The sequence below is a fragment of the Rhincodon typus genome, chromosome 1 (assembly GCF_021869965.1).
Source record: "Rhincodon typus isolate 14 chromosome 1, sRhiTyp1.1, whole genome shotgun sequence".
Lineage (NCBI taxonomy): Eukaryota > Metazoa > Chordata > Chondrichthyes > Orectolobiformes > Rhincodontidae > Rhincodon > Rhincodon typus.
Genome location: NC_063332.1, coordinates 133,529,739 through 133,557,161, shown reverse-complemented (window position 1 = coordinate 133,557,161; position 27,423 = coordinate 133,529,739). Strand labels below are relative to the sequence as shown.

Genomic DNA, 27,423 nt, shown 5'->3' with positions numbered 1-27,423 from the left:
CTCTTAAAGTGACAGCATTCTCACAACTTGCATTAGATCTTCAAAAATGTGCCGCTCTAAAGTAATAATTTTAGGCCTATTAAATTATTGCACAAATTATTTCAAAATACAGGAAAGTAAGGTGAATAAAGTGCAGACACAAACTCGATTTTCTACTATCTTGATGCAAAGACCTTCTTATAATAGTTAAGAATAAATTACATTATGACTTACACAAGATAGAACTCACTGAAAATGAAACAGGTTAAATACTACAGACTGAAAGAATTTCTCAAGATTTGGAGATAGCAAGAACTGCTGATGCTGGAGTCAGAGATAACAGTGTGGAGCTGGAGGAGCACAGCAGGTCAGGCAGCATTAAGAAAAGCAGGAAAGCTGACATTTCGGGTCAGGACCCTTTCTGAAGAAGGGGTTCCCACCCGAAACATCAGCTTTCCTGCTCCGCTCTTCCAGCCCCACACTATGTTGTCCCATTCAAGATTTGGATTGTCAACGTTCTACAAACTTACATTTTGATTACATTAGATTTGAATCATAAAAATCATACCTCAGTCTTTAGTGAGAGTCCACTGTTTAAAAATATTGTTGAAACAGCAACATAAGTTATAGTAAACTCTGGCCTCAATGGTCCTATATATTGAAAAATACAGAATATTTTAATTATAAAATCTCTCATCCTTCTCTTTTCCCTAAAATCGCTACTGGAGATTTTATTTTACATTAGGTGACATTTGTATATAAACATTAATCTAAACAATCTGTTAAAAGAATTAACTTTTTTAAATAGTCAACACTTTTTCTTCTGTAGAATAGAAAATTATTTATAAAAAATAAAGTTCAGTCGTAAAAACACCAGTTAGCTCAGTTGATTAGATGGCTAGCATGTGATTTAAAATAACATCAACAGCACAGATTCACTTCCATTCTGTTGAAGTAAACGTAAAAACTACTTCTTCCCACTTCTAGAGAACGGAAGGTAATGGCCAAACTGCCAGGAAAACAGTTCAGAATTAAACATCAGCAGGTAAGGAGCCAAAAAATTATTTCACAGTAGGCTTTCCTCGCAAATGCACGAAAATAAATGGTCCTTTAACCCGATTTCCCAAGTCCTCATCAATTTATTGATAATAGAGTAGACTTAGGAGGTTGAATAACCTACTCCCTCTAATTCCTGCATTTGTTTACACTCACATTTGAAATATTATGTTTGAATGTAAACGTGGGCAGATTTATAGATTCAAATTGAAACTGCTTATAATCCATTTTTTTAAAAAGCAGGGGTACAACACTTGTTTCTCACTTTAAAGTCTGTGAAACTCTGCATTAAAAATTCAATCACTGTTACAAAGATCAACGTAGCCTATTACTTGCACACAAGCTTCCAGAAACAGAAAATGTAACAAGTGACCAGATAACTCGCTCTTGGAAGGATTAAAGACATTCATGCATGTCTAGAAGAATTCTGAGGGGCAGGTAGAGTACTCAGTTCTTCCAAAGGTCTTCCAAAAATTCTATAATACTGGACAGTGTTAATCCAGTCCATCATGGACAAGATACAAGTCAAATGTATGTTGAAATACTCTCCACTTGCCTAAACAAGCACAGTACAACATTCAAGAAGCTCAATATCATGCATAACGGAGTCGGCTTGATATAACACCCCATCATCTGCCTTAAACATTCACCCTCTATACTCTGGCACACCATTGTTACAGTCTGTACCAAATGCACTGCGGTAACTTGCAAAGGCTGATATGACAACAACTTTTAAATTCCCAAACTCTACCGTCTAAAAGAACAATGCAGACATATAGGGACACTGATACCTGAAAGTTCCCTTCCAAGTCTCATACCATTCCTAACGTGGAAAAATATATCTACTACAACACAGTTGCTGCGTCAAGATCGTAGAATTTCCTCTCTAAGAACATAGAATCATAGAATCCCTATCATGTGGAAACAGGCTCTTCGGCCCAATAAGTCCACAACGACTCAGAGCATCCCACCCAGACCCTTCCCCCTATAACCCACCTAATCTACACATCCCTGGACACTACGGGCAATTTTCCATAGCCAATCCACCTAGCCTGCACATTATTTTTGGACTGAGGGAGGAAACTGGAGCACCCGGAAGAAATCCACGCAGACATGGGGAGAATGTGCAAACTCCACACAGACAGTCGCCCAAGGGTGGAATCAAACCCAGGTCCCTAGCGCTGTGAAGCAGCAGTGCTAACCACTGAGCCACCATGCCACCCAACACCATAACGTTTCTACACAACATGGACAAGAGTGGTTCAAAAACATGGCCCACCACTACTTTCTCATGAATAATTAGGGATGGATAATTAAAAGAAGAGGTCCAAGGAATAGAAGTGATGCAGCAGTCATATGCAATTTAAATCTTCATATAGGGAGGCTGAATCAAATTGGCAAAATTAGAATGTGGACAGATTCTTGGAAAGCATTCAAAACAATGTGGAACCAATCAAAGAAAGACTATCTTAGATGCACTCTTTCGTAATGAGACAGGATTAATTAAAAATCTCACATGATAGTTCTTCACAGAGGATCCCTTCCCAAAACATTAGAGTTTTATAATGAGTAAAGTACATTTTATTATGTTGTACTTAAGTTTAAAACAAGGGTACAAAGATGTAAACAAAGTCAAATGCACAGTTATGAATGGCATATGGCTGAGGTAAATTGTTATGTTTCACAATAAAATAACAATGGAAAACATTTAAAGAAATATTTCATAATTCTCAACAGGTATACATTCATATCAGAAATAAAAGCTCAGCAGGAAAAGTGACCTACCCATAGCTAATTGGTTTACTGCAATATCACCATGGTGGCAGATACCAAATTGCAAGGACGATAAAAATAATCATAATTTGTAACCTAGTTGCTGGGTCAAGATTGTAGAATTTCCTCCCAAATGACCACAAAGAGTAATTATTATTTTAATGATTATTTTATTTTGAAATAGAAAATAAGGAAAGGATTGCACAATTATGAACATTTCAGTACTCAAATAATTATGCATATGTTTCAAACTGTGGCTATCTAAAAAGGTTAATGACAGTAATGAAGAAGCTTATAATGTTGCCAAGAGTAAGAAGCCTGAGGTATCGTTAAAGGAAAGAGTCAGAATAAATAAATCATTTTAAGGTCAGCAGGCTGTTAGTGGAGTGGCACAAGGTTTGGTGATGGGACATCAGCTATTTACAATCTACAGTATGTTAATGAGCTGTCTGAAAGGACTGAGTGTACTGTATCCATCACTGCCGATACTACAGGGAAAACTGGGCTGTGGGGACAGCACAAACAGTCTAATAAAGGGATATCAATGAGTTAAGTGAATAGGCAAGAAAACAGCAGATGTAGTATAATGTTGTGAATTATGAGCTATTCACTTTGGCAGGGAATGTTTTTTTTTGCAAAAGATGAGAAATTAGTAAACCTGTCCTGATATATAAAACAAAATTAACATGCAACCAAAACAAACAATGCAAACAATTAGGAAGACAAATGATGTGTTGGTCTTTAAAGCAAGGGGTTGGAGTACAAGAGTTAGGAAATCTTGCTGCAATTGTACAGAGCTTTGGCACGACCAAACCTGAAACACTGTGCATAGTTTAGGTTTCCATATCAACTGAAGGATACATTTGCTTTAGGGAGGGGTTGAAACAAAGATTCACTAGACTAGTCAAAAAGAATAGATCATATGCTAGAAATCTCAATGTCAGAAAATGCTGGAAAAACTCACCAGATTTGGCAGCATCTGTATAGAGGGAAATGAATAGAGTTAGTGTTTCTGATGTGTGACAGTACATTTCTAACTTTCTCTGGTTCTGGTGAAATAGGTTTTAAGCAAGGGGTGGGCAAGAGAAGGACAAAAGGGGAAGTCTATGATAGAAAGGAAAGGTATAAAGTCAGAAAAAGCATTCTTAAAGATATAAGAAAGACAGAAAAAAAGCCAAGAGGAATGGAGATAGGACAAGAAAAAAAAAGTACATGCTTAGTGCAGATGTGCCACTAATTTAAATATTAAAAAATTAAAATAATGAGATGAGGAAATAAACTGAGTGATAGGGTTTAATATTTGAAATTGCTGAATTCACTGCTGTCCAAAATGTTACAAAGTATCTAACCGAACAACAAGATTATTGTTCCTGTTTCTTTCCTACATTTTTCCAATTTTAGATTTTTTTAATCCATTCGTGGGATATCAACATCACTGGCAAGGCCAGTCATCATCTCTAATTACCGAGACAGCATTGCTGTGTGTCTGGAGTCACTGTAGGCCAAACCAGGTAAGTGTAGCAGCTTTCCTTCCTTAAAAGGACGTTAACGAGCATGATGACGCTTTAAATAACAATGAACAGTGGTTACATGGTTACCATCAGGCTATCTTTTTATTCCATATTTCAATTGAATTCAGATTTCATCATCTGCCATGGTGAGATTTAAATCTTTATCCCCACAACATTAGCCAAGGGTTCTGGATTACTAGTCCAGTGGCATTACCACTTATGTTCTGCTAGTAGCAAATCTACTAAAGGCACATATTTTGTTTCTTTTCTTGCCCCAGCCCCATTCTTTTTCTTTCCCTCTTGTCATTCACCCATCACAGACCTTCCTTTTGACCTTGTAATACGATTTAAACAGTGCATGGGACGCCTCCAAATGGTTTCCCAGGTCTGATGTAAGGTAATAGACACAAAACATCAACTGAGTTTCTCTCTCTACATAGATGCTGCCTAACCTTTGAGTTTTTCCAGTATTTTCTGTTTTTATTTCACTAGTTTGATTTCTGCAGTGAGAATTTTTCCTGTGAAGAGAGTAAAATGGGCCCATAACCTTTGGAGTTTAGAATAAAGTTGATTTCATTGGAATACAAGATTCTGAGGGAGCATGACAGGGTAGACACAGAGGCTGAATCTCCTAGCTTCACAGTCTAAACCCATAGTCTCACAACCAGGGGTTAGCTATTTTGAACTGAGATGAAGAAATTTTTGTGATTATTTGGATTCCTCTATCCCAGAGGACTGGTTGTTCAGTTGCTGAATACTCAAGATTGAGAGCAACGGTTACTTGGAATCTAACTGAGTCAAGGTATATGAGAATTAGGTGATAAAATGGAGTTGACATTCAAAATCAGGCATCTTACAGAATGGCAGATCAGGCTTGAAGACTTATGGAATGTTCTTGCTCCTATTCTGATATGCTTAAACATTTTTGAATGTACTTTTATTTTAAGTCATTAAAATAAGATTGTATTCCCACTATATACTAGAAATTTTAAGTAAATTCTAGTATATAAATTAATTTACTCAGGTGATGAATTGACATGGATTAATAATGCTTGTGATATCACCAGGTTATCACTCCCATTTTTCTTCATATATTTAAGTATTTAAAAAATAACATCAAAAGTGAAAGATTTCCTAACTCCTGGAAGGATATCCATGCTGTTTTCTTCTGGTTAAAATTTTATTCCAATAAGGAAATCTACCTCCCATCCTTACACATACCAGATAGATAAATTGATTTATCTGTTATACAAATAATATTCTCACTGATATTATAATTATCAGATACTGGGTTTGAACAGGATTTAGAAATGCAATACATGTTTTGTCAGTACGGGTTAATGTACAGAATAAGTGGGATATTTAATATATTTTAAACAGTGAAAACCACAGTACCTCAAAAGGCTGAGTTCCCACTGCAAAAAGGCATTCATCTCAGAACATTGCAAGTTAGTATTGGTATCCCTTGGAACACAATTAAAAATATACACAGCGCCATATTGGGCCGAACATACTGAAACTAGATGCATGTTTTCTTAGACTTGTGGCTGAATACACGAATATAAACACTGCAATAAACAAAATACGGGAGTCAATTTGCAAGGTGTCCTGTGTACAGGCTGCACAAGGAAGCAAATCAAAAGCAATAGTCCTTGTTAAACCAGGTTAATTAAAAAAAGCTGCAGATGTGCACACAAGAATAAGTCACTTCCTAGATTTAGTTAACTCCTCGCGATCCTGGGCTGGCTAATACCCCGGACTGCGAAGACGTCCAGGTTCCTGGCCACCAATGACTGACAACCTAAGTGTGTGAACTCACCTCCATGCATTCCCACGGAAGGCTGCAGATAAGCGAAGGTGATTGCCAGCCCTATAGCTACCAGGAACCACTGCTTCCGGACACGTTCCAGCAGCCCCATAGCCTTTCAGACAGACACGGCGTACAGCCACCGAGCCACACTCCAAACGTCGCTTCCGCCTCTACCGCACGGGTTCTCCCACCCTGCCCGTGCCCACTCCCGGACTCGAGCCGCTCGAGATCCACGTCGATCGTATCCTGGTCTGACTGCGTGGCCGGCGGAGGCGGTACCAGAGGAGCAGGGGCCCGGCAGAAGAAAAGCTTCAGGAAGAAAGGCAAGGTAGACATTTGTACAGAGAAAGGCTGACAGGTTCATTTCTCAGTAATCACCGTACATAGGCGCTGGATAATAAAAATGCGGGTGCCTTGTCAACTGCTTCTTCTATTCGCCGCTGTTTTGGAATGAAAGCGTTGATTGCCGGAACACGTGCAGCTGCGTTGAGATAACAAGGTGTAGAGCTGGATGAACACAGCAGGCCAAGCAGCATCAGAAGAGCAGGAAGGCTGACGTTTCGGGTCTAGATCTTTCTTCAGAAAAGCTGCGTTGAGCCTTGTTTCCAGAAGTTTAAAATAATCACACTTCTAGTCTTAATGTATTGGAGCTTCAAGGATTATGTTTCTTGTACCGCTCCGTGTGTACGACAGGTTGACTACATGACTGTAGTGGCAACACAACCTGATATATGTTTTATAATAATTGGAGAGAAAGCAGGAACAGCTTATTGATTTGGATGATCAGCTATCATCCATCATATTGAACGATGGAGCAAGCTCGAACTGTTCAATGGCTGACTCCTATATTCTGTGTTTCAATAGATCTCTGTTTAAATATATAATGTTTCTATATAGATACCACCGTTCCAATGATTAACTTTCATCTAAACTTATGATTATAAAGGTAAATAATTGAATAAATGAGCACTTTAAATATTGTTACAGTTTTTAATAAAATTCTTATTTATTGTATTGCATAAGTGGTTGGATGTTGTCATGTCTTCTTCGAGTTCTCATAAATTTGCAGTGATCACACCTGAGTCTAAATACTGGAGCCGTTCAGCAAGGAATATACTCAGATCTCTATATCTGACCCTAGGATAAAGATTAACACAACAATTAGTTTCTAGCTCTAGGATTAATATAACAATATGTAAATTCTTTCTTCTAGAGGTGCTTGTTATTAATATAACTGTTAAAATCATTAACATTTCATCTAAAGTAATGATTAACAATTGACTTTGATACGTAAGCTTGAGTCATTTAAAATGCATTTTCCCCTTTTATTTGTGGTTTTCTTTAGGTGGTAGGATAACATCCATCATCAGTGTTCTCAGTGGTAAATTGGCATGTTGCATAAGCAATGATACTCTGGGTGTTGGAGTTGTGCTTATGTTGTGTCACCTGCCAGTAACAGTGTTGATGTCGCACCTTTTGTTCCTGATATTTTCTTGCTTGTTGGTGCTATCTTTCCATCTTTTCCACTTCTGCAGTTCAAATGTAGGTCAAATATTGGACTCATTTGTTCACTGGTTTTGGTCTCAATGGCGAATGGCTTTGGAGTCTCAGCCTCATCAACAACATTTGCTAGGTTCCAAGTTTTCATGATTGGATTCTGTGCAGTTTGTCTTTTCAATAGCTGAGGCAGGGATTGGCATACATGTTGAATATTGACCTCCTTCCATCCGTGCATGTGAGAATGTCTTGCCTTCAGTAACTTGGAGTGAGTGTCATGCTTCATGGGTATACTTATACTTCAATTCAATATTTCTGCAGATAATTTCACTTTAGCTTTGAGAAGTGTTAGCCAGAATCACAATAAGGCAAGGTTTGGGATTTCCTTGTTTTTCTCTGCATTTCATGAGAGTTAATTTGGACATCTGGATGTTTCTTCCGACAAACTCATGTTCTCTTGGTGAAAGTGGTAATGATGTTAAACCCATACTGTTCAGTGAATTGTCAAATTTTCTATTGATGAATTGGGTGGGTTTGATTGTCACTGAAGACCAGGTGAGTTGGAATGATATGGCTCACTTCTCTTCTTTGTCCTCACTTAAAGGTTACATTCGTTAATTCAGTGTGCACTTACTGTTTATACATGTGGCTATATTAAAAAAAAAAGCAGAGGTTTTATTTAGTTTAGTGAGTAGGAGTTAGTTTTATTACACTAAAACCTAACCTATGTTTAAGAAAGGTAAAAATACATTCTGACTTCCACTACCTGTGCACATGCACACGCACTCAAACCACTCTCAAAAATACAAATTACAAACTGGAGATTAAATTTGATCAAATATCAGCCCTTTAAATATGTCATTATTAAAAAGGTCACGACAAAGCTGGCTGTCTCATGCAGCTATAGCATTTGGTTCTAAACTGAAGCATTTCAAAATTGTAACTGATTTCTTGTGTAAGCTGTAAGATCTGTAGTCTTTCTTTTAAATCTGTTCACTGTGAGAATCAAACCTTAGCAGGCAGGGCACCATTCCTGGGGAAAGAGAAAGCTGCTGTTTTGCCAAAGTCCATGTGGTCAGAAATGCACATTGAAAAGCTTTATCAAATGACTTCTTTCCAACTGTGAGCTGAAGTTGAAAAATCAATTGCATGTTCAAAAAGATGAAGGGTCTAGGCCTGAAAAGTCAGCCTTTCTGCTCCTATGATGCTGCTTGGCCTGCTGTGTTCATCCAGCTCTGCACCTTGTTGTCTTGCATGTTCAAAAATGTTAGTTGATTAGCTCATTTCAGTGCAGTTACCTTAACCATTATTACAATGGCCCAAGTGATCAGATTTAATGTTTTGTTTCCAACAATGGTGGACAATTGCCCAGGTATATCTTGTAGATAAAAAGCAGGACAAATCTAATCTGGCCAATTACAGTCCCACCCATTGACTTAAACTATCAGTAAAGTGATTAAAAAGGTTCGTAGAGCATGTAAACAGAACCTTTGGTTCTGTTCATCTACACCTACCAGATTTCCCAATGTGACCTTGTCCCATTTGCAAGCATTTGGCCCATGTCCCTCTAAACCCTTCCTATTCATATACCATCCAGGTGCCCTTAAAATGTCATAATTGTACCTGCCTACATCTCTTCCTCTGGCAGCTGGTTCCATACATGCACCATCCTCTGTGTGAAAATATTATCCCTCAGGTCCTTTTTAAATCTTTCCACTCTCAATTTAAAACTATGTCCTCTAATTTTGGGCTCCCCCACCTTAGGAAAAAAGACTTTGGCTATTCCCCCCATCATCGTCCCTCGTGACCTCTGAGGTCATCCTTCAATCTCCTGACTCTGCAGGGAATAAAGCTCCAGACCTCTGGTCCCAGTAACATCTTTGCACATCTTTTCTGCACCCTCTCAAGTTTAACAACTTATTTCCCAAAGAAGAGTGACCAGCATTGTACACAGAATTCCAGTAGTGGCCTCACCAATGTCCTATATAGCCTCAACATGACATCCCAACTTCTACACTCACTGTTATGACCAATGAAGACAAGCATACCAAATGCCTTCTTCACTACTGTCTACCTGCAACTCCAGTTTCAAGGAACTATGCACCTCCACCCCTAGGTCTCTTTGTTCAGCAACACACCCCACGGCCCTACCATTAACTGGAGAAGTCCTATCCTGAGTTGACTTACCAAAATGCAACACCTCACGTTTATCTAAAACTCCATCTGCCACTCCTTGGCCCATTGGCCGCTCTGATTAAGGTGCCGCTGTACTTCTTCACTGTCCATTACACCACTTATTTTGGTTAGCAATCTTATTAGCAAAACACTGCTCACTGCAACTAGTCCAGATTCTATCAGAACAACCGGGTCCTGACCTCACTACAACTAATTAGAGTCATGCCTGACATGAAGAAAGGTGGTTGGGGTTTTTGGAGATCAGTCATCTTGACTCCAGGATCTCTACTGGTGTTCCCCTGCAGATGGTGTTCTAGGCCCAACTAGCTTCAGCTGCTTTTACAATGACTTTCCTTCCATCTCAAGATCAGAAGTGGGGACATTCACTGACTGTATAATGTTCAGCAATATTTATTACTCCTCAGATACTGAAGCAGTCTATGTCCATGTGCAGCAAGACCCAGAAAATATGCAGATTTAGGCTGATAAGTGGCAAGTAACATGGGTGGCATGGTAGCTCAGTGGTGGTTAGCACTGCTGCCTTACAGCACCAGGGACCCAGGTTCGATTCCGCCCTCAGGCGATTGTCTGTGTGGAGTTTGCACGTTCTCCCCGCGTCTGCGTGGGTTTTCACCGGGTGCTCCGGATTCCTCCCACAGTCGAAAGATGTGCAGGTTAGGTGGATTGGCCATGCTAAATTGCCCGTAGTGTCCAGGGGTGTGTAAGTTAGGTGGACTAGCCATGGGAAATGCAAGGTTACAGGGAATGGGTCTGGGTGGGATGCTGTTCAGAGGGGCGGTGTGGACTTGTTGGGCCAATTGGCCTGTTTTCACACTGTAGGGATTCAATGAACAGTCATACCACACAAGTGCTAAGCAATGGATAAATCTGAGACTGAATGAAACCATTATCCCATGACATTCAATAGCATTATCGAAACTGAATCCCTCACACTTAACATGCATGGGGTATTACCATTGACTGGAAACTGAACTGAACTGAACTAACCAGACAAATATTGTGGCAATAAGAACAAGCCAGAGGCCAAGAATTGTGCAATGAGTAACTCGCCCCTTGACTCCAAAAAGCCTGTCCATCATCTACAAGGCGCAAGTCAGGAGTGTGATGAACTATTCCTCACTTGCCTGGATGAGTGCAGCTCCAACAATACGCTAGAAGCTCAACACTGTCCAAGACAAAGCAGTCCCCTTGATTGGCACCTCATTCATAAACATTCACTTTCTCCACCACTGACATTAAGTAGCAGTAGTATGTACCATCTACAAAATCCACTGCAGAAATTCACTGAGGCTCCTAAGACAGCACGTTCCAAGGCTATGATCTAGAAAGACAATGTGATAAATAATATTTGTGCAAATAACAATATGGCAAGAAGGATTTGTGGCAGATAACAGTCACACCACACAAATGCCAGGCAATGACTAACTCCATTGTTATGGACCAGACCAAACCCCTTTAAAATATTCAGAAGATAGTCTAGACCGTAACCTTTTCTTATTTTAAAGGTAAATGTAAGGTGTTGCATTCCAGATGCAATTCGATTGGTCAAACCACCAGATTCAAAGCAAAACACACTTTATTCATCCATTATAGTTAAAATACAACAAAAGAAAAAAAAGAATTGGAATAACTTAACTCTATTGGAAAACTTAACAGAATAATAGACACTGTAACTTTACCAATGAATTGTTCCAACATAGTAACATGCTATAAACACACCCTTGGCAAAAGGCAAATTCAGAAAACAGACTGTCTCACATGCAACTCCTGTAGCAGGCAGCGAACAGCTTTTGGCTGTAACTGAGAGAGGGAAAGAATAGCTTTCACTTCTTCAAGACCCCAATAGCAACTGCTGAAAGCTACACTAAAGATCCTGTTTCAATGGGCGTTTGACCACACCCATTCAAGGTGCTTCTGTTGTTCCAACTTTAAAAGAAAGGCCTGACAAGCTGTTCACTGCAGTAGTTCTGGTAGACAGCTTATCACCTCTGTCTTAAAACTTCTCTTCAAAAACAAAAGGACAAAATAACCTCTTAAAGCCACAGCACCATCACACCACTAAGGGAAATCTAACCACCACCCCTTAACATTCAATGGTGTTACTATCATCGAATACCCCATTATCAACATCCTTGAGGCAAGTAACTCACCTCCTGACTCACCAAAGCCTGTCCACCATCTTCAAGGCACAAGTCAGGAGTGTTTGGAATAATCTCCATTTGCCTGGAAGGTACAGCTCCAAAAACACTCAGGAAGCTTGATACCATCCAGGACAAAACATTCTGCTTGATTGGCACCACATCCGCAAGTACCCACTCCCTCCACCGCCCATGTTCAGAACCAGCAGTGTGTTCTATCTACAAGATGCACTGCAGAAACTCACCAGCAATCATTAGACAGCACCTTCCAAACCCACAACCACTTCCGTCCAGAAGGACAAGGGCTGCAAGATACATGGGAGCACCACCAAGTTCCTCTCCAAGTCACTTACCATCCTGTCTTGGAAATATGTCTCCATACCTTCACAGTTGCTAGGTCAGAATCCTAGAATGCCCTCCCTAAGGGCATCGTTGGTCAACCTACAGCATATGAACTGCAACAGTTCAAGAAGGCAGCTCACTACCACCTCAAGGGCAACTTGGAATAGCAATAAATGCTGGCCAGCCAGCAACACCCATGTCCCACAAATGAATTTTAAAAAAGGCTGAGTCTTAGTTGCTTTAATTGCCTTATTATCGGCCTATGGGATGGTCTCTTTCAAATTCCTTGGGGTTTATTGTCTTGGGTGAGGTTTCCATTGACCCAGCATTTCCATTCCAAAGAAATGGAATGTGGACTGGATAGTAATGCATATTTTGGTAGCCATTTTAAGTCAGTGACCATGTTTCAGTAAAATTGCCTTTTTAAAAACTCCATTGTCTGTAACTCCCGCCAATATTTGACATAACAATGTCTTCATGACATGATATTCTTTCAGGAATCCTTTGCCTGGTGAACAGACCTCCTACTGCTGAGATGACTTGTTGTGGCTTTTGAAACTTTCACATTTTAGATATATAAGGGTATTTTGAGTAGTGGTAAGGAACTAGGAGATACAATCCTCGATTGTGTGTGCATAAGTGAGCTTCCAGAATATTCTATGGTCTAGGATACTATAGCAGCTGTCATCTCCAGATAGGCAATCTTCTTTCTATGGTGATATACTAGCCCCCAAGAAGCCAGCTATAAAGGATCAGAGCCAAAATTCAAAAAGCATGAGGAGACTGGATGTCTTGTGAGTAAAAGCCAAGATCGTTTAAATCGTCACCAACAGTAAAAACCTGCAGGACATTGCCCCAGCTCTTCAGATACAACCTGATGTGTATAATCCCAATTATGAGGATAGATTACAGAAAAGATTAAAAAAGGCCACTTCTCTTCCAGGTTTGACACCTTGAAGAAGTTCTGCTCTTATCTCTAGGATTTCCATGTTAGTCTCTGATGAAGAGTCATCTGAACTCAAAACGTTAACTTGCTTTCTCTCCAAGGATGCTGCCTGACCTGCTGTGATCGCCAGCATTTTTTGCTTTCATTAATCCTTCACTTGTTCATCTTCATTACTTTCTATCATCTGTAGTGTTGGATAAAGCGTTTACTAAAAATCACTTTCACGTATCCTTCCTCCATGACTGACTCCAGTTTCACCTTATCCCCACAAATTCCAACTGAAGTTCCAACCTTCATGTTTCAAACTCAACCAGGATTAGAAGTCTTTCCAAGACATACAACACTCCCTATTCAGCTGCTCCTGCCTCATCCTGAGATCTACACGCAGTGCCATGCACTGCCACATGCACACTCTCAACCCCTCTCTCCAGCAGCACCACCTCACACTATCTCAAAGCTGTCTTGGTCCCCAGTTCATCTCATTTGATGCTTTAACAAGAAACTTTTTCTCTTCCTTTCAGGTGTTAAGGCATGCAAGCTCCAAATATTCAAGAATACTGATGCCCCTCTGGAGCTTCTTCCCCTCCAATTCCCTCCCACTCCATTCTTCAATCTAATCCCACATCTTGTCATATCCTCTGACCTTTCCCTCTCTGATGCTGAACGATCTTTGCTGAGCAAAGAACTTTGGTTTTATCCCTTTACACTCCCAAATTTTGCCCATGACATGATGCTGAACTCATTTTCCATTGCCTTCAATTTCATGCCCACTTCTTTGGATAAAAGTCCTCTCCTTTTCACCTGTCTCCAATACTCCCTCTCCACCTGGGATCCTCTTTCTGCTTTTTACCTGCACGTGATCTCTTCATTGAGAACGATCAACGTGACATTGACCACCTTAATTTCTCTGCTCCTCTCACTCACTCACTGTCTCACTCTGGACTTGCTGTACTCCATTCTCTCAGGTCCAACCCCTGAGTCATGAAACCTGCTGATAAAGGTTGGTGTGGTTGTCTTCCAGCATCTGACCTCTACCTTGCAGTGGCTGAGTGTGAAGTCTCAGACATTTCCTCCTATCTCCCCTGGATCATGACCCTCCCATTGAAAATCAGGCTTGAGTTTCCAGGACTGTCATGAACCTTATCTTCTCTGGAGGTCTCCTTTCCACAGTTTCCCATCTCACAATCCCGCAGAGCCCGTTTCTATCTCCTTCCTAAAGTCTGCAAAGAGACAACCCGATTATTTTAGCCTGTAGCTGCCCCACTGAACTTAGTTCTTCCTGTCTTGACTTTTTTGCTCCTCCCTTGTCAGTCTTTTCCCACTTACATTCTTGATTTTTCTGACATTTACATTAGTTCCACAAATTCCACTTTTCTGGTCCTAGTCACCTCTTCACCATGGAGGCGCAATCCTTCTGCACATCCATCTGTCAGCAGGATGGTCTAAAGGCTCTCTACATCTTCCTTGAAAAATGGCCTTTACAGTCTCTGTCCACCACCAGCCCCTTTTGTCTGACTGAGCTCATTCTCACTTTGAACAACTCTCTTCTAATTGCTCTCACTTCCCCCTAGTCAAAGATGTGGCCATGGCTATCGGCATGGGTCCCAGCCAAGCTCGTCTCTTTGCGGGGTATGTTGAACATTTCTTGTTCCAGTTCTACTCAGGCACCCCCACAACTTTTTTTCTGATACAATGCTATCTTTAGTGCTGCTTTCTGCTCTCATCTGCAATTGAAAAAATTTAATCATTTCTGACATAATTTCTATTTTTTTTTCTCCAATCTTCTCCATGTCCAACTCTGACACTTCCATTCGCTTTCTTGACTTCACTGTTTCCATTTCTGGGGATATACTGTGCATTAGTATCCATTACAAGCTCCCACAGTTAGCTTGACAACACCTCCACACACACTGCTTCCTGCAAGGATTCCATTCTTTTCTCCCAATTCCTCTGTCTCCATCCTCCTAGTAAACCATTTTTGTACCATCTCCAAAGCCTCCACATTCTTCTGGTAGTGTGGCAACAAGAATTGTTCACAATATTCTAAATGCAGCCGAACTAAAGTTCTATGCAGCTGTAACATGACTTGCCTATCTTTATACTCTGTGCCCTGACCAACGAAAGCAAGCTATATGCCTTCTATATCCACTTGTGCTGCCACTTTCAGGAACTGTGGACCTGTACACTAAGACCTGTCTGTATGTTGATGCTATTAAGGGTTCTGCCATTTCCCATATACTTCCCTCCTACATTAGATCTTCCAAAATGCATCGCTTCACATTTGTCTGAATTAAACCCCATCTGCCAATTCTCTGCCCAAGTCTCTAGCCTATCTATATGCTACTGTATCCTCTGGCAATCCTCTGCAGCTCCCCCAATTCTTGTGTCACCCACAAACTTACTAATTAGGCTACCTACATTCTCCTCAAAATCCCTTATATATATTACAAGCAACAGGAGTCCCTGTGAACACTGCTGGGCACAGATCTCAAATCTGAAAAATGCCCTTCCATCGCTACTGTCTATCTTCTGTGAGTAAACTAGTTCTGTTTCCACCTTACCAGCTCATTGAGGATCCCATGTGACTTCACCTTTTGTATCATCCTGCCATGAGGGTCCTTGTCAAAAGCCTTGCTAAAGTCTATGTAGATAATCTCTACTGCCCTGCTCTCATGGAGTCATACAGAATAGAAATAGGCCCTTCAGCCCAACCTGCCATGCTGACCAGGTTTCCCAAACTGAACCAGTCCCATTTGCCTGTGTTTGTCCAAACCCCTCTAAACCTTTCCTATGCACATTGTAATTGTTGTAATTGTATCCAACTTGACCAGTTCCTCTGGCAGCTCATTCTATATATTGCCCCTCAGGTCCCTTTTAAATCTTACCCCTCTCAACTTAAACCTAATTTTGGACTCACCTATCCTGGGGAAAAGACCTTGGCTATTCAACTTATGTATGCCCCTCATGATTTTATAAACCTCTGTAAGGTCACTCCTCACCTCCTACATTCCAGGGAAAAATGTCCCAGTCTGTCCAGCCTCCTCTTATAAGTCAAACTTTCCAGTCCCGGTTACATCCTTGTAAATCATTTTTGCATCCTTTCCATTTAATAACATCCATCCTATAGCACGGCAACCAGAACTGTACACAGTACTCGAAATGTGGGCTCACTGATGTCTATAACATGACATCCCAACTTCTGTACTCATCAATCATCTTTGTCACTTCCTCAAAAAACTCAATCAAGTTTGTGAGACATGACCTTCCCTGCACAAGGCCATCACTAATAAGTCCATATTTTTCCAAATGTGAGTAAATCTCATCCATAAGAATCTCCTCCAATAATTTCCCTACCACTGACATAAAACTCACCAGCCTATAATTTTGCAAACTATTCCCGTTGCCCTTCTTAAGCAAAGAACAGCATTAGCTATTCTCCAGTCCCCTATGACTCCTTCTGTGACTAAAGAGGATATAAAGATTTCATATGAGGCCCCAACAATTTCCTCACCTGCCTCCCTCAGCAATCTGGTCTAGAACCCATCAGGTCCTGGGGGCTTGTCTACCTTAATGATGTTCAAAACACCCAACACCCTTTTTATAATGACATACCCCAGAATATTAACATGCACCTCCCAAGATTGACCATCCACCATGTCCTCTTTTGTGAATACTGACGCAAAGTATTTGTTAAGGACCTCACCCACTTCTTCCAGCTCTGCACATAAATTCCCTCATTTGCCTTGAGTGGACCTACCCTTTCCCTAGCTACACTCTTGCTCCTAATATATGTGTAAAATGCCTTTGATATTCCTTAATCCTGTTTGCCAAAGATATTTCATGGCCCCTTTTAGCCCTCTTATTTCCTTGTTTTGAGTTCTTTCTTGCTTTCTTTGTATTCTTCAAGGGCTCTGTCAGTCTTCTGTTTCCTAAACCTTACATATGCCTTATGTTTCTTTTTGACTAAGCTCTCAATTTCTCTTGTCACCCAAGGTTCCAGAATGTTGCCATTTTTATCCTTCATTTTCACAGGAATATGCTGGTCCTGAACTCTAATCAACTGCTTCTGTCTAAACTATATTAAAGAACATATTTTCCAACACCTTTCAGCTCTAAGGAAGAGCTGAACTCACAATGTTAACGTTGTTTCTTTCTCTACAGATGCTGCCAGACCCACTGAGTACCTCCAGCATTCTGTGTTTGGTAAAGAAGCTGAGGTTGTTCTCCTTAGAGGAGAGGTTGAGAGACAGTTAGATAGAGATGTTTAAAATTATGTTCTGGTCAGAGTTGGGGGTAAAAAATATTCTTATACCAGTAGGGTTAAGGTCCAGAGGACTCCAATTTGTGGTGATTGGCAAAAGACCCAAAGACAAAATGAGGGAAAACATTTTTTAATTGCAGCAAGTAGGTTGGGTCTGGAATGTACTGCGTGGGAGTTGAGAGCTGTGGCTTAGTAGACAGGGAGCAAAACTAATTAAGTTTGAACAAAGCTTAATGGTATAATAGATTTCACAACTATAGCAAGAATCATTCAACTTCATGAAATGTGTGTAAGTAAGCCTATAGAAGATTATAAAGTCGGTTGTTGCAACTACAAGGAAGCAGATGTTAAGGAAAGGTCTCTTCCAAAGGTGATATAGCAGTAGCAGTGACACAGTTTGTAAACACAAGCCATTGGACTTTGATTGCAGAAAGCATAACCTCTGAGGTATTATAACAATAATTGTCATGCTGTGGAGCACACCACAGGAACACAGAGATAAAAGATTCATTGATGAACTATTTTAGAAGAAGCGATGTTCTCCAAACCAATCATTTTTTTCAAATCATCACCAGTTGCATTCTCTACAATTTGTCAAACAGCACATATAATTGAAAAATAAACTGAGTAATATACACGACTGCTTGTTTTTCCAAAGAACTTGTAGAGCACCATTATGGGCACAGTAAGCCAAATGACCTTTTTTTGCTGTAACAGGTCCATGATTCTTTTTCAGCTCTGATTGATGGAAGAAGGTCTTTTCAGTTGGCTAGAAGCACCCTGTATGAAATTATATCTATCACCAAATAGTTCACATGTACCACAATAATCCATATAAGGCAGTAAATTAACAAATGGGAGTAGAATAGTTAGGTTGTTGTTTTTGGCCTGAGCGGAAGTGATGGGCCAAAGAGCCTCTTTCTGTTCTATAGATCTCTATGACTATGAATATCCCAAAATTAGTATTTTTAATCTCTTCCATGTAGGGACTGTGTTTCTTGGGTGGGACTATGGAAAAGTAGTAATATTGGGAGAGAGCTGAAAGATAGAAGTTTGGAAGAAGAGTCATACTGTATGGTGGCTCAATGTTTAACAAAGTGATCTCACAGTGCCAAGGACCTGGGTTTGATTCCAGCCTTGGGTGATTGTGTGGAGTTTATACATTCTCCTTTTGTCTGCATGTTTTTTCTCCTACAGTCCAAAGGTGTGCAGGTTAGGTGGATTGGCCATGCTAAATTGCCCGTAGTGTTCAGGGATGTGCAGGCTAGGTGGATTAGTCATGGTAAATGTGGGGTTATGGGGTACAGTAGGGGATTGGATCTGGGTGGGATGCTCTTCAATGGGTCGTTGCAGACTCAATAGGCTGAATGGCTTTCTTCCATACTATATGGGTTTTATGATTCTGTGGACTTGAAAGGTTAGCTCTGTTTCTCCATAGATGCTGCCAGACCCACTGAGTTTCTCCACCATTCTGTTTGATTTAGATTTCCAGCACCCATAGTATTTTGCTTTTATTATAAGGTAGAACTTCCACCTGAGTGAAAAGGAGATGGCAAATCCTTGAGGAAAACAAAGACCTGCATTAATGTAGCACATGCTTTACAACCATGAAGTACTTTTGAAATATAGTCTAACCTGGAAGCTAAGTCACATAAGCAAACTCCCACAAAAATGCATTGTGATCCTTACCAGATGTTTTTTGAGATGTTGATCATTGGAGAAATATTGGCCAGGACACCATGGATCATTTCTCTGATGGTATTCAAATTTGTGCCATTGGATCTTTGCATCCACCCAAAGAGGTAAATGAGTCTCAGTTCTCATGTGAAACAGAAGTTCTGATGGTGTAAGAGTCCTCAGACTGCAGTAGAGTGTCAGCCTAGATTTTGTACTCAAACCATGGAGTGGGTCTTGAACCTAGAATCATATGATACAGAGGCAATATTTCTGGAGTAATAACGTAACAAGACACCAAAATTGGTGATGTAGTGGACAGAGAAGAACGTTATCTCAGAGTACAATGGGACTTTGATCAGATGGGCCAATGGGCCAAGGAATGGCAGATGGAGTTTAATTTAGATAAACGTGAGGTGTTGCATTTTGGTAAGGCAAATCAGGACAACACATATACACTTAATAGTAGGGTCCTGGGGACTGTTGTCAAACAAAGAGACCTTGGGGTACAGGTTCATAGATCCATGAAAATGGGGTTGCAGGCAGACAGGATAGTGAAGAAGATGTTCGATTTTCATGCCTTTATTTTGGTCAGTGCATTGAGAACGGGAGTTGGGATGTCATGTTGCAGCTGTACAGAATATTACTTAGGCCACTTTTGGAATATTGCATTAAATTCTCGTTTCTCTACTATAGTAAAGATGTTGGTAAACTTGAAAAGGTGCAGAAAGATTTACAAGTATGTTACCAGGGTTGGAAGGTTTGAGCTATCAGGAGAGGCTGAATAGACTGGAGCTATTTTCCCTGGACATCGGAGGTTGAGAGCTGACTTTATTGGGATTTATAAAATCATGAGAGTGAATAACCAAGGACTTATTCCCAGGATAGGAGAGTCCAAAACTAGAGGGCATAGGTTTAAGGTGAGAGGATAAAGATATAAAAGGGAGCTAAGGGGCATATTTTTCACGCAGAGGTTGGTGAGTGTATGGAACGAGTTGCCAGGTGAAGTGGTCGAGGCTGGTAAATTTAGAACATTTAAAAGGCATTTGGATGGGTACATGAATAGGAAGGTTTGAGAGGGATATGGGCCAATTGCTGGTAAATGGACTAGATTAATTTAGGAACAAAAACAAAATTGCTGGAGAGGCTCAGCAGGTCTGATAGCATCTGTGAAGGAAAAAACAGAGTTAAAGTTTCGGGCCCGGTGACCCTTCCTCAGAATTGGTGGTGGCTGGGAAAACGTCAGTTTACATGCAGAAAATAGGGAGGTGAGTGGAGTAGGGAGTAAACGATAGAATAGGGCCCAAAGAGAGAGAAAGACAATTGGACAGACAAAGGAGTTGCTAACGATCAGGCTGGGAGGGTGAAGAGTTGTTAATGGGGACTGTTAGTGACTCACAACAGGGGGTGTGTAATAGCAGGCTATGTGGTAACAAGGCCTGGAGTGTGGGGTAGGGGGCTGGGACATGGGAGAGTTTAGGCCCTAAAATTATTGAACTCAATATTGAGTCCGGAGGGCTTTAGGGTTCCCAAGCGGAAAATGAGGTGTTGTTCCTCCAGCTTGCATTGGACTTCGCTGGAACACTGCAGCAAGCCAGAGACAGAGATGTTGGCCAGGGAGCAGGGTGGTGCGTTAAAGTGGCAGGCAACAGGTAGTTCAGGGTCTTCTTTGCGAGCAGAACGTAGATGTTCTGCGAAGTGGTCGCCAAGTCTACGCTTCGTTTCCCCATTGTAGAGGAGACCACATAGTGAGCAGCGAATGCAGTAGACTAGATTCTGGGAAGTGCAGGTGAAGTGTTGCTTCACCTGGAAGGTATGTTTGGGGCCTTGGATACTGGGGAGGGAGGAGGTAAATGGGCAGGTGTTGCACCTTCGCCGGTTACAGGGGAAGGTGCCATAGGGCTGTGGAGAGGTGTTGGGGGTGAAGGAAGTGTGGGCCAGGGTGTCCCAGAGGGAATGGTCCCTGTGGAAGACGGAAAAGCAGGGAGGGGAATATTTGTCTGGTGGTGGCATCTCGCTGGAGGTGCCAGAAATGGCGTCTGATGATCTTCTGGATGTGGATGCTGGACGCAACTGCCAACGCAAGCTGGAGGAACAACACCTCATTTTCCGCTTGGGGACACCACAGCCCTCCCGACTCAATATTGAGTTCAATAATTTTAGGGCCTAAACTCTCCCATGTCCCAGCCCCCTACCCCACATACTAGGCCTGTTACCACATAGCCTGCCATTACACACCCGCTGTTGTGAGTCACTAACAGTCCCCATTAACAACTATTCACTCTTCCAGCTTGATCGTTAGCAACTCCTCTGTCTGTCCAACTGTCTTTCTCTCTCTTTGGGCCCTATCTTATCGTTTACTCCCTACGCCACCCACCTCCCTATCTTCTGCATCTAAACTGACGTTTTTCCAGCCACCATCAGTTCTGAGGAAAGGTCACCGGACCCAAAATGTTAATTCTGTCTTTTCCTTCATAGATGCTGCCAGACCTGTTGAACCTCTCCAGCAATTTTGTTTTTGTTCCTGATTAACAGCATCCGCAGTTCTTTTGGTTTTTATCTAGATTAATTTAGGATAGTTAGGGTGGCACAGTGGCTCAGTGGTTAGCACTGCTGCCTCACAGCACCAGGGACCCAAGTTCAATTCCACCCTCAGGCAACGGTGTGGGGTTTGCACAATCTCCCCGTGTCTGCATGGGTTTCTGCTGGGTACTCCACTTTCCTCCCACACTCCAAAGATGTGTGGGTTTGGATGATTGGCCATGCTAAATTGCCCACAGTTTTCAGGGATGTGTAGGTTAGGTGTGTTAGCCATGGAAAATGCAGGGTTACAGGGAAAGGATGGGGATGGGTCTGGGTGGAATGCTGTTCAGAGGGTCGGTTTGGACTTGTTGGCTGAATGGCCTGTTTCCACACTGTCAGGATTCTATGATATCTGGTTGGCATGGATGATTTGGACCGAAGGGTCTGTTTCTATGCTGTTCAACTCAATGATTGTGTGATATGCAAAAGCTCTTTGGATAAAAAAGTGATCAATAGCAGGAGATGGATGTTAATAAAGTAATTCTCCATCATACTTTAACAAAATTGTGCAGAATGCACCCGATGATGTTTTGAAAAGTTTGCATTGTAGCACGACATTTCATTCAGTGAAACCTCTAAACTCATTGTTCCACAGTGTTGACAATTATCGTTGCATCCCACCCAAATCCAACCCCCTTCCCTATCCCTATCAGAGGTCATATCTTCTGCAATCAAAATCTAACAACCTGTGTTTACAGATCACATCACTTATACCCAGCTACGTCACAGTACACTGGACATCACTACTGCTTCACTGCCGTGACGATGACAGCTTTGTAACATGGTGTAGACTTATTGCACAAAACGTCAAGGAGTTGAATGCCTCTTGCTATAGTTGTGAAACCTATTGTGCCATTATATTTTATCGAAAGATCCTCTCAGGCAATGTTCACAATAGTACCCTGAGCCTCATTGTGTCTGCACTCTGCTGTTCTGTAGGTATTTCTAAGTGTGACCATTGGGGTGGTGTGATGGCTCTGTGGTTAGCACTGCTGCCTCGTACCACCAGGGACCCAAATTCAATTCCACCCTTGGGCAACTGTCTGTGTGGACTTTGCACATTTTCCCTGTGTCTGTGTGAATTTCCTCCAGGTGCTCCAGTTTCCTCCCACAGTCCAAAGATGGGTATGTTAACCCCTGCTAAATTGTCCCTGGTGCCCAGGGATGTGCGGGCTATGTAGATTAGCCATGGGAAATAAGGGTTATAGGGATAGGGAAGGGGGTTGGATTTGGGTGGAATGCTCCTTGAAAGGTCAGTGTGGACTTGATGGGCCAAATGGCCTGCTTTCACACTGTAGGGATTCTATGAAATCAACCTAATTGGTATAATGCAAAGGGAATTCCGGAATTACCGCTGAGAATTCTCTCAGGACTGTACCCCAGGTACCAGAGACTACTAGATATAAAGAAGGTTACTTCCTTAAGTAATAGGTATGAATTTGCAATATTACGTTTCTGTGGTATGAAATCACCTTTCAGTTTATATGGTACTTTTTAAAAACTGGTGTATGAAATGGAACCAAAATGACTGCACGTATTCCATCTAAAATTCTTTGGATGCCTGCCAGGCAGTAATAGTTTTGTGTCCTCTCATTTGATTGTCCACTGAGTGGGTGATTAAAGCTGTTTTGCCTGGCAAATATATTTAAATTAGGCAAATATATTTAAATTACTTGTTGTATTGGAATGAATTGCAGATTGCCATATCTGACAATGTACCCTATAGGTTGCCTAGAACAATCTTTTAAGTAAAATTAAATGCTGAAACAGATTTTACAGCTGCATCAACTTCTCGATATTTTGTGAAATAAGTCTACAACAAGTTATAAAGCTCAGTCACTTCCACCATAATGAAGCAGAATGTTGAAGAAAGGTCTCCTGTGACACAGCCAGGTAGGAGTGAAATGGTATGTAAGCATAGGCCATCGAATTTTGATTGTAACAAACAGCCTCAGAAATTGCAGCAATAATTTCCAACACTAGCAAAATGTACTGTTGTCAACTGACTGCTTTAAAAAAAAGACAAAAGTGTAAAGGGACATAAAAGAAATGTCAGATATTCAGTTTACATCTCGAGAAACGCTTGCTTGCAATTAGCATTTAACTTAAATTTATCGTTATGTGTTTTAAGACTCAGATTTAGACATGGATAAAACAGCTTCTAAAACAGCTGAGATTAATTAATTAACCAACTGGCCTAAACTAGTCCTGTAACTACAAGATGATAGACTGATTTGAATCCCAATAGTATAAATAAGAGAGGTTAAGGGCGCTTAGGCATTGGTAGTGTCCCTACCTCTGAGCCAGGAGGCCCGTGTTCAATCACCCCCCTGCTATAAAGGTGTGTAATAATGACTGTGAGGAGGCTGCTTAGAAAATATCTAAACAAGGCAGGTCAAGTGCAATGGAATAGAGAGCAGATCTGTATGTCTGGCAAGTATGGGATTCAGTGCAGAGTGGAGGAAAATGCTTATTTCTTTTCTTATCTTTGTCAGCCTCCAGGAGAGCTGGATTTGAAAAAAAATGACAGTAGACCAGAGAGTGTTCAGCTCTGTAAAATCCTCCTGAGTACATCGGATCAGAGGCAAATAAAAGGTGATATTGCTATGAAAAGTGATCAGTGAATATTTTTCTCACTTTTCTTATTTGAAATATTCTAGCAAAGGGAACAAAGAAGTCAATGATATGCTAGCATAGTTCAATATTTTATCCTTAACTACTCAACAATTATGAGAAATTGTGAGTCTTTGTTAGTATTGTAAAGTTCCCTTATGAGGAGGTGTAAGAATTATTAATTAATTGTAAAGTATTTATGAATTAGTACATAATAATAGATATGGCAGGAAGGTGATATGCTGCAATGCAGGATATGAGAGCTTTTGGATGCTGGCATGATCCAAAGGAAACACCTCTGGAGTAAGTGCTTATGGCAGTAGGCACTTCAGCTCTTTGAATGGAGGCTGAGCTGTAGAGACTGTGACACATCAAGGATGGGAAAAATTGCCTGGACACCTATATTCCAGCAGGTGGTTACATCCCTTTGGATACGATCTTTCGGTTTAGTCAGTGATCAAGGACAGCGAGTATGACTGAAATTGAGTCAATAAGGGGACCTAAAGGGCAGGAGTGTGTCAGCCTTTGCAATTGTCCAACTGGTTTGAGCTTTCTTCAGCTTAGTTGGAAAAGAGTGAGAACTATAGAGTCAATGAGCTAACTGGCCATGGTGCAGGAGACTATTTCAGCCAGGGAAATAAACACAAATATAGTGGTAGTGGGGGACAATATTGTGTGATGGTTGACACTATTCTCCGCAGCAAAGAGGATTTGTCCAGACAACTGGGTTGTCTGCCAGATGCCAAGGTTCAGGACATCTGGTCTGGGCCGGGGAATAATTGGCAGTGAGATGAGGAAGATCCAGTGTCCATGGTCCCATCATACCAACAAAATAGGTCAAGAGGTTCCTAGGTGCTACATTGCAAAGCAGGACACCAAAAGCTCTGGATTACTACCTGAGCCACATACAAATTGGCATATAGTGAATAACATTGGAAAAATGAATGTGGACTCAAAGATTGGTGTGGGAGAATTGGGATTTGGATCACCAGACATTGGCATCAATACTAGGGAAAATGCGATTTCTACCATTGGGATTTTCTATGCTTGAATCCTGTTGTGACCGATATTTTAGTGAGCCACATAACTAGGGACATAGAGAGGTCTTAATCTGAACTGAGATGAATGATCCAACTTTTCCAGTTGTACCAAATCAGAGGGTAGAATTGAGTATGAGATCAATGTGGTAATATGGAAAATGAAGGTCAGTAAAAAACTAAGAATGCTGCAACAGTCAAGACTGGATGTTACAAAGATAACAAAAAGACAAAGCTAAAGGCCCTGCACCTAAATGTGTAGAACATTCATACCAAAGTTCACGAAATAACGCATATTGAAGTAAATATGATCTGAAAGTCATTACAGAGACATAGCTACAGAATGACAGGGATTGGGTCCTGAATATTGAAGGGTAAATGCCATTTAAGAAGAGTTAGGAAGCTATGTTAGGGTGGAGGACCAGGACTCAAGCTGGTATTTGTGCAATAATTAGAGAGTGCTTTGGTTCAGCAAATCAGGATGCAGAATTGTAATGGTTGGAGATGAGGGGTGGTAGGGGAAAGAAGTCACAGCTCGAGTGGTCTCCAGGGCTTCCAATACTAACCACATGTCAGAAGAAGTACACAAAGAAATATTGGGTGCTTGTGGGTGATTTTAATCAACATTTCATCTGGAAAATCAGGTAAGCAATGGTGGCCTGGATGAGGAGTTCATGGAATGTTTTTGGGATAGCTCGTCAGAGCAGCACGTTCCGTAAGCCACCAGAAAGTATCTTACATTAGACTTGATATTGTATAATGAGACAGGACTAATTAGAGATCTCAGAGTAAGGCATACCTGACAACAATGTGATTGAATTTTATATACAGTTTGAAAGAATGAAGAGTGGATCTAATACTAGTGTTTTGAACTTAAATAAAGGCAGCTTTGTGGGCTTGAAAACTGTGCTAGCTGAAATGATCTGGGATACTAGGCTAAGAGACAAATCAAAAGAAAAGTATTGGTAGACAGTTAAGGAGATATTTCAGAACACTCAGAATAAATGTATTCCAACTATAATATTCCAACAAGTGGACCCACCATCCATGATTAACTAAAATAAATTAGGGAAAGCATCAAACTTAAGGAAAAAGCATATAAATGTGTAAAGATGAATCACAGGTCAGATGATTGATCAGGATATAAGTAATGGCAAAGAATGGGAAAATGCTTAATCAGGAGAAAAAATTAAGTGTGTGAGAAGAAGCTAAATAGAAATATAGAAATGGTTAACGAGAGCTTCTCCAGGGATCTAAGAAGGAAAAGAAAAAGTAAATCAAGTGAGTGTTTATCATCTAGAGAATGAGAATGGAAAGCTAATAGTAGATAAGAAAATTGTGGATGAAATTAATATTTGCACAGCTTCACTATAGAGGATACAAAGAAGTCTGAATAATTGCTACATATTAGAAATTGGAAGGAAGAGAGGAGCTTGATGAGCTTTCAATCACCATTGGCATGGTACCGAGCAAACTGATAGATCTGAGAAGTGACAAGTTCTCAGATCCTGAGGAGTTTCATCTAGGGTTCTGAATAGGGGTGGCGAATGAGGTAGTAGATTTATTGATATACATTTTTCAAAATGCATTAGATCTGGAAATGTTTCATCAGACAGAAAGTAGCAAATATGACCCCTGTTTTCAAGAAGAGAAAAAGGGAAATAAAACCGGAAACTTTAGGCCAGTTAGCTTGGCATCTGTTTGGGAGAAAGTATTAGAATTGCTTATTAAGGAGGTTTATAGCTAGGCACTTAGATAATTCAGGCACATGGCTTTATGAAAGGAAAATCATGTTTAGTTAATGTAGTAGAATTCTTTGAAGGAGTAACATGTGCTATGGATAAAGGGGAACCTGGTGAAGTACTATATTTGGATTCCAGAAGACGTTTACAAGGTGCCACATGAAAGGTGAAATAGGAGCATGTTTTGTTGGGTATGATGTACGAGCTGCAATGTAAGATTGACTAACTGGCAGAAAACAGAGCGTTTACATTAATCAGTCTTTTT

At 40.8% G+C, this 27,423-nt stretch overlaps 1 protein-coding gene across 8 annotated transcripts in view; it reads right to left on the bottom strand.

Moving 5' to 3' along the window:
- Window positions 1-6,574, bottom strand: part of slc10a7 (solute carrier family 10 member 7) — a 252,486-nt gene extending 245,912 nt beyond the window's left edge. For 3 of the 8 annotated variants that reach the window (XR_007263258.1, XM_048603161.1, XM_048603173.1), the window contains exons 1-2: window positions 6,139-6,569; window positions 548-630 (exon numbers count right to left, since the gene is read on the bottom strand). Coding sequence is in view for 7 of the 8 variants with exons in the window: in XM_048603161.1 (XP_048459118.1) it covers window positions 548-630; window positions 6,139-6,238 (183 nt within the window). In the remaining variant the exon portion in view is untranslated. Of the gene's footprint in view, window positions 1-547; window positions 631-6,138 lie in introns of all 8 variants that reach the window. The other 5 variants (XM_048603168.1, XM_048603150.1, XM_048603188.1 and 2 more) reach the window with 4 other exon arrangements.
- Window positions 6,575-27,423: the final 20,849 nt, after the last annotated feature.